This window comes from Tetrahymena thermophila (genome assembly GCF_000189635.1).
Source record: "Tetrahymena thermophila SB210 genomic scaffold scf_8254392, whole genome shotgun sequence".
Taxonomy (NCBI): domain Eukaryota; phylum Ciliophora; class Oligohymenophorea; order Hymenostomatida; family Tetrahymenidae; genus Tetrahymena; species Tetrahymena thermophila.
Window position 1 is genome coordinate 74,469 of NW_002476175.1, and position 8,706 is coordinate 83,174.

The following is an 8,706-nucleotide window of genomic DNA, read 5'->3' on the forward strand; positions in this document are numbered from 1 at the left end:
CCTTTACTTTATAAATTTTATAAGGAAGATATAAACAGATTTTATGAAGGTAAATAAACTTTCTGGAAAAAGTTAATGTAATCGCTAATTGAAAGACATCAATTAAATTATAAAGAAATTTGTTCATTTAAAGTGAAAGATTGTTTGATTGATATATTCTATTGAATTCGAAAAATAATTAGATAAAAAGAAAAGATTTATAAAGGATTAAATTAAAAGTATCTTCATCTACTTAATTAATACACATCTTTTGTAGGAGCTAAAATTTCTATTTTAAAATCAGTTAATAAAAGATAAGCCAGTCAGTCTTTGCATTATTAATTTTTATAAATATAAGATGATTAGAAAATTATTTTAGCTTAATCTTTAGGTAATATTTTCATTCGTTTATATTTTATTTTAATTTTTAAAATAAATTTACTTGATTGCTAATCATGTTTAAAATAAGTAGAAAGTTCTTATAAGCGGAGATCGCTTACATAGCAAAAGCAGCTTGCTTAAGAAATAGAATTATATAATTTAAAATAAGTTAGCATACTAACCAATTTATAGTTTCAGCAATACAGGCAAGAATGATTAAAAGGATGCTAAAAAAGGCGATGATTAAAAAGCATAAAAATAAGAAAAATAAGATGATAAAAAAGTTTAAAATAAAGAAAACTAAAATGAGACAGAAAATAAAACAGAGTAAGATTAAAATGAAGAAAAAATGGGAGCTAAAAAAATATATGAAAAAATTAACAACTTTAATATCTTTTAGACCATGGACGAAGCCAGAGATTGGGTCGAAAGATACAGGATTAAGAGATTAAAAAATTTAACTGAGAAAAAAATGGCATAAGAAATAAAAGAGAGAGCAAAGTATGATAAATTAACTGATGAAGAAAGAACAGAAATGGATATTGCAATCATCAATTAGTTTTAATCAGAATAAGAAGAAGTAGACGAAGTAGATTTAATGTATTATATGTACTTCAATCAAAATAGCATATTAGGTAGAATTGCAGCTAAACTTTAAATGATCAAGTGCATTGTTTTCCATAAAAAACTGTAAAGATTTTTAAATAATTATAAACAATATATTTAAATTATAGAAATGCCTTTAAAATAGATTTAAGAAAATTATTTAATTTTATGCTTTTAATTTATTAGTTTAGAATAAAAGATGGAATACTATGAAACCTTGATGGTTAACTTGGGATATAATAGACGTTTATTAAATTAATCACTTCCCATTTTGCATAATGAACTCTAAAAAATGTTTCATTAAAGACTTCCTGATTATTACACTATGACTAGATGGGAACTTTATAAGGTATAGTTTTTATAGGAGTAAGAATACTTTTGTAATTAAAGTTTTTAAAAAAAAGCAAATGAAACACAGATTAGATAAATAGTTTGGAAAATTACATGTTGAATTTGAGTAAGATTAATATGGCAATATTATTTATAAAGAAACCGAAGAAAATAAGCAGGAAAGTGAAAGTAAGGAAGAGGAAACTAAAAAAGATCCTGAAGAAGCCAAGGAAGAACTTAACAACGATTAGATTCAAGAAAAGTTTAGATAATTAAATTAATTTAATACTGGATTAGCTATACTTTAAGATTTACCTGAAGATGATATGCCTGTTAAGAAGAATACTTAAATTAATAATGAAACTGAAGCATTAGAAAGAATTAGGTTATTAAATCATGTTGGATGGAATAGAGCAGAAACAATTAAAAACTTTTTAGGCTAAACTGAGGCTTATCGTAGAAAAGCCTACCGTCATCACATTTTCTGTCTTAAAGACGAATTTGACCAATTTATGAAAAACAAAGAATAAGTTGATTTAAGCAAGTTATCAGAAAAAGAAAGGTTGACTATGTTTACTGTTGCAAAGTTTGGTAAATTAATCAATCTTTTATTTGTTACCAAATATAAAAATTTATGAATTTATTTATTTTTTTCTAAAGATCCTAAGGAATAAATGAGAAGAAAAATGAGATTGTGGTGGTTAAATAATTAACAAATATTCGGTTTTGGTATTAAGTCTGAAGAAGATAAAAGACGTATTATAATCGATCTTAGTATATTAGAAGAGATGAAAAAGAGTAAAGAAGAAATTCAAGAAAGCACATCAGGCATAAAAGAATCTTATAATGATTAGATGGCATCTAATGCTACCTCCCTTTACGGTGGTGCAGCCTTCTTACTGGTAAATAAATAAATAGATCGATAGATCTATTTTCATATATTCCTAAATGATTTGTTAATTGACATTTAAATTAAATAAAAGGATAATACTTAGAAGAATACTAAAATGGAATAATGTTTAGAATTTATAAGAAAATATGATAAAGAATTCAGCGTTGAAGATTTAGAAGAACATGTTAAGGTATTTCATAAATTATATATTTCATAAACCTTTTTAACTATATACTTTATAATTAATTAGAGTACATTTGAAACCGTTTACACAGCTCATCTTAAGGGCTTGATATATGAAGTAGATAATATTGTCTAAGAGTAAGCTCTAGGATACTTTAGAGCAGTTTGGAATATTTGGGGATTATAAGTAATTAATTAATTAATATTTTAAGTTTCTAAAAAAAATTAATTCACTCATTTAATTTAAAAAAGAAAATGAAACCTAAATTTTCTAGAATTTGGGGCACAGAAAAGCCAGTTTTCTCTTCTTGCGAAATTAATAGCTCTAACTAGCCAGAATTTAATTTCTAAATATATTTCTAAACTAACCATTGCTTCGTAGATGCTAAAGATGAAAAAATAATAAAAGATGGATCTTTAGAAAGGATTATGACTAATGGATATTAAGTAATTTGTATTTTTGATGAAACAGAAGAGAATGCTGACTATCAATGGAAAATTACAAGTGTTCAAGTACTTAAGAAGGATTTGCTCTTGGCTTGAGACTTAGATATTAATTTTATTTTATCAGTGTTCAAAGAGAGATATAATATTTAAACAATTCAATTTTAATTATAATTTAAAACTTTATTTTAAAAAAAATTTAAATAACAAACAAACAAATAAGTATGATAAGCTACAAATTAAATGAATGATAAGTAAATCTTAAACATTTTGAATCATACTTACATACATACAAACAAACACACACACATACACATATATAATATATTTATTAGCAATGTAAATAAATAAAAATCTGTTTAAATAATTTGTCATCTTATTTATACTTATTTTGTATGTTTGAAGTTAAATTTAATTTTTAAAAAAATTAATTATTCAATTAATAATTCTTCTAAGTTTTTTAATATATCTGATAATTTTTCAAGACCTCAAATTCTTTGTTGAATTTTGGTAAAAACTTTTTTCTAGAGGGATAGTAAATAAAATGTTTTAATTAAATTAATTTGAAGCAATCAATAAATTTTTAAAAAATTCAAAAATTCTTAATTTTTTTGATATTGCATTCCTCACTAGAGTATGTAAAATTTTGTATGAATAAAATAATTCCTCTGTAGCTAAAAAAAGAAATCTTAGATTAATAATAAATAATTTTTTTGTAAGATATTTAATTTTCAATTAAAATTATGAAATTGAATATTTATAAAAATAATAAACAAAAAGTAAGAAATATTTATTTATATATTATATTTTCAATTTAAATGTTTAATTAATTGATATTTTTTTTACTTTTATTTGATTTCATTTCATTCCGCTTGCTTTTTCATTTATGAACAAAAATTACATGCAAGCAACAGAATTAACTAATAAATAATGAAATTAAAAAAGATAGATATATTCATATATATTAATTACCTTGAAAGTAAATTCAGATAAATAGATACAATGCTTACTATATAAGCAATTGATTTTATTTAAAAAGTTTAGCACATACAAAAACAAACATAATAAGTATATAAGTTAATATAGTTAAAATAATAGTAAGAGGAGGGAGGAGATATTTGAAAGGATTTTAGAATTGTAAGGTGATGAGTAATATATAGTTTAAATAGTTTTAGATAAACATATGCATTAAAAACGAGTTACTGACAAAAAATGAGATATATATTTAAGTTATTTATAATCTTGGAGTATATATTTTCTCATATATAAATTATCATTTTAATGATCAATATGTTCAACTTAATCACTTCTTTTTAGATTGTAACTTTCTGATGTAGAATTCGAGTTCCTTACCTTCGAGGATGTAACCGTCAGCTCTACCAGATTGACCGGGTCTGGAGGTGATACAAGCTAAGATTCTTTGAGAAACGAATTATTCTTCGATGTTCTTTTCAAGGGCTTAAGCTTTAGTTCTCTTAACTCTCTTTTGGACGTGTCTAGACTTTTCCTTATTACCAAGGACAGTTCTATCCTTCTTTAAACCGAGATCGATACCGTAGTGGAGCTTGTACCATTCTCTGAAGGGGGTAGAATCGATTTCGACGATACTGTTCTTGACCAAAGTCTTGGTTCTGACCAATTCGTTGTTAGTGGCGTTGTACTTAACATCGAGAATCTTAGTCTATTTTTTTAAATTTAAATTTATTATTAGTGTTTGTTTATTTATTTATTTAGATAGATAGATAATGCGATGAAATTCTAATAAATTAATCAGATGAAACAGCACACTAGCTACTATTATTTAACTGGAATGCTCAAAAAGAAAAAATTCTAAAAATATTTATTATTATCGATGCAAGGTGTGCAAAAAAAAAATTGAATTGTTTTTTTTCACTTAAGTTATCAACTAATTATCTAAATATAACAGCTATATTTAATCCTAATGTTTGTTAGTTTGTCTGTTAATAAGAGAAATTGTTTTAAATTGCTTTAAATTTAGCAGGTATTAGCCTAAATTTTTAGTGATTTTTTTTATGTTATTCATTTGCTGTTTTGGCTTATTAAAGTTTTTAAGGATGCTACTAAAGATTCTAGATATTTTTGTATATTTTAATTAAGCTATTTAATTTAAAATAGTTGATATACTTTACAAAAATATAATAGTTAGTTAATTAGCTAAAAATGATTAATTCATTTATTGAATTCTCCTAGCACTTAGATTCCTATAATAAACGTTTTTTCTTAATTGTCGTTTCCATTTTGTTTTACTTTCTTGCCCTTTGAGATTACTATTAGTTTTTTTCAGATATTTTTGAAAAGCTAAAATGCTAATTGATTGATGCTTGTAGGAAAATGTAATTAATTGTCTCTGTTTAATTAATGAATGAATGAGTGAATGCCTAACTATTTATTTATCAAATTCATCCTGATACTTAACCTATTAATGTTTATGACTAAGTCTGGTAATTAGTAATTGTTTTAATGATTAGAATTCACGCTTTGTCATTGGATTATTAAACAGATTTGTTATTTTGTACTTAGTGAACAATTTTACTAAATTTATTGATTGATAAGATAGATATCTGTTTTCTAAGTAAAAGCGCAAATACCAATTTTTGTAATCATAGAAACACTACTTTAGAAGTTAATAGATTTATATCATTATTTGGCTATAAATATTCATCTTGACATTTATTTCAAAACATTCAACTTTATTGCTCGTTTGTTTTCATCGATAATAAAATAGATTTTTTTTTTTTTGAGTAGGAGATGATGATCTGATATAATAAAATTAGGGAAAACGCAAAAAGAAAATTTCTAAATGTAATTAATGTGCTGCTTGGCGGCATCTTAGAAATCAACATTTGTTAATATAGTAGAATTTCATTATCTTCGCGATTGTAGAATAAAATAATTTGTATTAATAAAAAGAATGGTTTACCTTTCTGGTAATGTTTTCAGAACCCCAAGAGAAGTTACCTTCGCAGAGTCTGAGAGCTCTGAACTTCAAGTGACCACCTCTAACTCTGACGGGTCTGATTCTTCTCTTTTCAGTGATGGTAGTAGATTGGGTGGTTAACTTAGTCATACTGATGGGTCTGCCCTTTTCGAAAGCTCTCTTCTTTCTGTGAACAGGCATACGACCACCGGTGGCTCTTCTCTTGTGTTTGCTATCTCTTGAAATACCCATTTTGATTATTAATCTTTAATTTGTTTTGCTTTTCTTTTATTTTAATCTTTTTTCTTTTAATTAAAAAGCCTTTTTATTTACCTCTTTATTTATTTATATCCTTTTTCTTAAATACACCTTCAATATTAACCCTTTTGCAAAATTTCTCTTCTCCCCATAAGTCTTTAATTTTACCCCCACTTCTTTTCAAATTTAATTTGCCCTGCAAATCCTTCAATTTGGCAACCATTTTTGCTTATCGCATTCTCATATTTCCTCATAACTGTCTTTTACTGACCTAGCTATATGAAAAAATAATATTTTAAAATATTTTTGGATTTTCCATTTAAAGTTATTCCATAATTACCTATTTTCATTAAATTATTTATTTGCTTCCTTCCTGATTATACCTCTTAATTTATTTATTTCCATATCAGATTTGATTGTTTAATTAACATATACAAATTAAAATATTATGCTCATATTTCTCATGCAAACTTTAATTCCAAAATAACTAAGTATTCTCAATACTCATTCAACAAACAAGTTAAATAATTTTATTTATAAAATTTAAATAAATCAATAAACTTTTGTTTTATTTTTTTTATTATATGTTTATAGTATAATAAAGATAAATAATACAGTCTATTTATCAATGCAAGTTAATTAAAAATTAGTTTCTCTTAATTTATTTAATTATCCTCACTAATCTTAAATAAATTATATTGTGTAAAATTTTTTTAATTTAGATAAAATTATTTTATTTCAAAAATAGTAACTAAACAGATTCATTAAATTCGTTCATTGATTTGTAAATTAAGCTCGCATAAAATATAAAATAATAATAATTAATAATAATGAATTGAAAACTAATTTATCAGTACAAACAAATCATTTAAAGACAGTATGATTGATATATATAATTATTAATTTCAAAATTTTAATCAGAAAAATACTAAAGCATATCTTTAATTTTATTTAAAGAAAGGATGGTTTATGTCTCAAAAATGCTAATGTTTTTATTTATAATTCTATTGATATTCTTTATTAATTCATGCAGTAAGTTGATCATAAGTTTTAAAATTTTATATTCACATGAATGAGAAAAAAACATTTGTTTGTTAGATCAATAATCTGACTCGCTTAATTCCTTTTTGATTTTTTCAATTACTTATTCGACAAGTCTGACTAACATTTCTTCACTTTTTTCTCTGTTATCAATCATAATTTAAGAAAAAATTAATTTGAAATTAATATCATCAGTTAATTAATAAATTACCTGTCACTTTTGCATCTTGCAATAGCTTCATTTACTTTAGTATAGATTACTTTAAGGATATTAATTAATTCTTCTTCACGTTATTCACGTTCTTTTCTTTCAACTTCGAACATTTCTTTTAACTCTGAAATTTACTCACTAAATTATTAATAGATTCTTTATTCTAAATCCTATCTAAATTAGCTCTCTTATTTAATTTCTTATTCAAAACGAGGAAGCTCATCTTCAAGTTAGCTTTATAAATAGTTTTAAGAAGCTGTTCTCTCTTAGTAATTTCTTTAAATTTCGATAGTTAAATTGTCTATTTAAGTATTCAATTTCTAGTATACTCTTCTTTCACTATCTTCTCTTTCCTTTTCAATTAAAAAATTATAAATAGAAATAAAAATTATTTAATTAGCATTTTCTACATATCTTATCATATAAATTAATAATTTTAAAAACAAACTAATTTTTAAAACCAATAATTTCCATCTTAAAAAAAGATATATTTTAATATTTACCTTTGTGAAACTATCTAGAAGGTTAACGCAATTTTTTTTAGTTTATTCAATATTTTCTTAAACTTCTGTGTCAAGTCTCACTTATATCGTTTTTTGTTGGTGAAGATGATCAAAAAGAGCTTTAATCTTAATAAAATTTAAAATAAATAAATAAATTATTTTAAAGCATTTTAAATTTTGACATAGTCTATTCTTAAATACAAAATATAGCATTTAAATTGTTATTATATTTGTATGTGCCTTAAATTTTATTAAAATATATTCATCAAATATAGAATTACTTTATCATTTAATGCTTCAAACTTGTCCACTTTAGAAGTATATATTTCATCAACTTTTCTTTCTAAATTCTCAATAATGGATAAAGCGAATTTCCATTTTGTTTATCTTTCAGAATCTACGTTGGTCTTTTGATTTAAATGAATAAGTAAATAAATTGGATTTATAATACCATATTAAGAATTTTTAGTATTAATAATTTATTTATTTATTTTCTGAACTTTTAAATATCATTACTTAAATGTTTTAAAGTCTGTCAAATACTTTTGTAACTCTCTCTTAATAAAGACCTAATTAATAAATAAAGGGTAAATATCTGAACAAGCCAGCCATTCAAATCATTACTATTCATTATTGCTTTGCTTATCTTTAATTACTTACTATTGTTTTCAAATCTATTTTTGTCGTTGTATTTTCTTTAAAATTAAAACTTAAAATTTATATTTTTTCAATCAAGATTTTATTGATTTGATTTAATTGATATGATTTATTTTAAATATATTTCATAATAAATTCAAAAATAAAATACCAAAAGATTCATTTATTACTGCTCCTTTTTTATTAACTAGCTAATTCAATTTTCAAAAAATATCAAAATTCAAAAAAGCATATATTAAAAATTAATAAAATTGGGGTTGGGGTTGGGGTTGGGGTTGGGGTT

The 8,706-nt window shown here is 23.5% G+C and overlaps 3 protein-coding genes across 3 annotated transcripts; 1 reads left to right on the forward strand and 2 right to left on the reverse strand. All coding sequences in view use genetic code 6, as the record gives it.

The window, feature by feature from the left end:
• Positions 1–337: 337 nt before the first annotated feature.
• Positions 338–2,914, forward strand: TTHERM_01151590 (hypothetical protein; the record flags this gene model as incomplete). The annotated part of the gene is made up of 8 exons (XM_001030091.2): positions 338–370; positions 452–1,050; positions 1,153–1,315; positions 1,371–1,887; positions 1,957–2,198; positions 2,280–2,378; positions 2,439–2,558; positions 2,624–2,914. The coding sequence occupies 8 exons, from the start codon at positions 338–340 to the stop codon at positions 2,912–2,914; spliced, it is 2,064 nt and encodes a 687-aa protein (XP_001030091.2).
• Positions 2,915–4,118: 1,204 nt separating this feature from the next.
• Positions 4,119–6,005, reverse strand: TTHERM_01151600 (40S ribosomal protein S8-2; the record flags this gene model as incomplete). Its single annotated transcript, XM_001030092.3, has 2 exons — positions 4,119–4,496; positions 5,757–6,005. 2 exons carry the CDS (start codon positions 6,003–6,005, stop codon positions 4,119–4,121), a joined length of 627 nt encoding a protein of 208 aa, XP_001030092.1.
• A 1,105-nt stretch (positions 6,006–7,110) lies between these two features.
• Positions 7,111–8,397, reverse strand: TTHERM_01151610 (normocyte-binding protein 2a, putative; the record flags this gene model as incomplete). The annotated part of the gene is made up of 6 exons (XM_001030093.3): positions 7,111–7,195; positions 7,264–7,616; positions 7,767–7,892; positions 8,048–8,173; positions 8,283–8,335; positions 8,391–8,397. 6 exons carry the CDS (start codon positions 8,395–8,397, stop codon positions 7,111–7,113), a joined length of 750 nt encoding a protein of 249 aa, XP_001030093.2.
• Between the last annotated feature and the right edge of the window lie 309 nt (positions 8,398–8,706).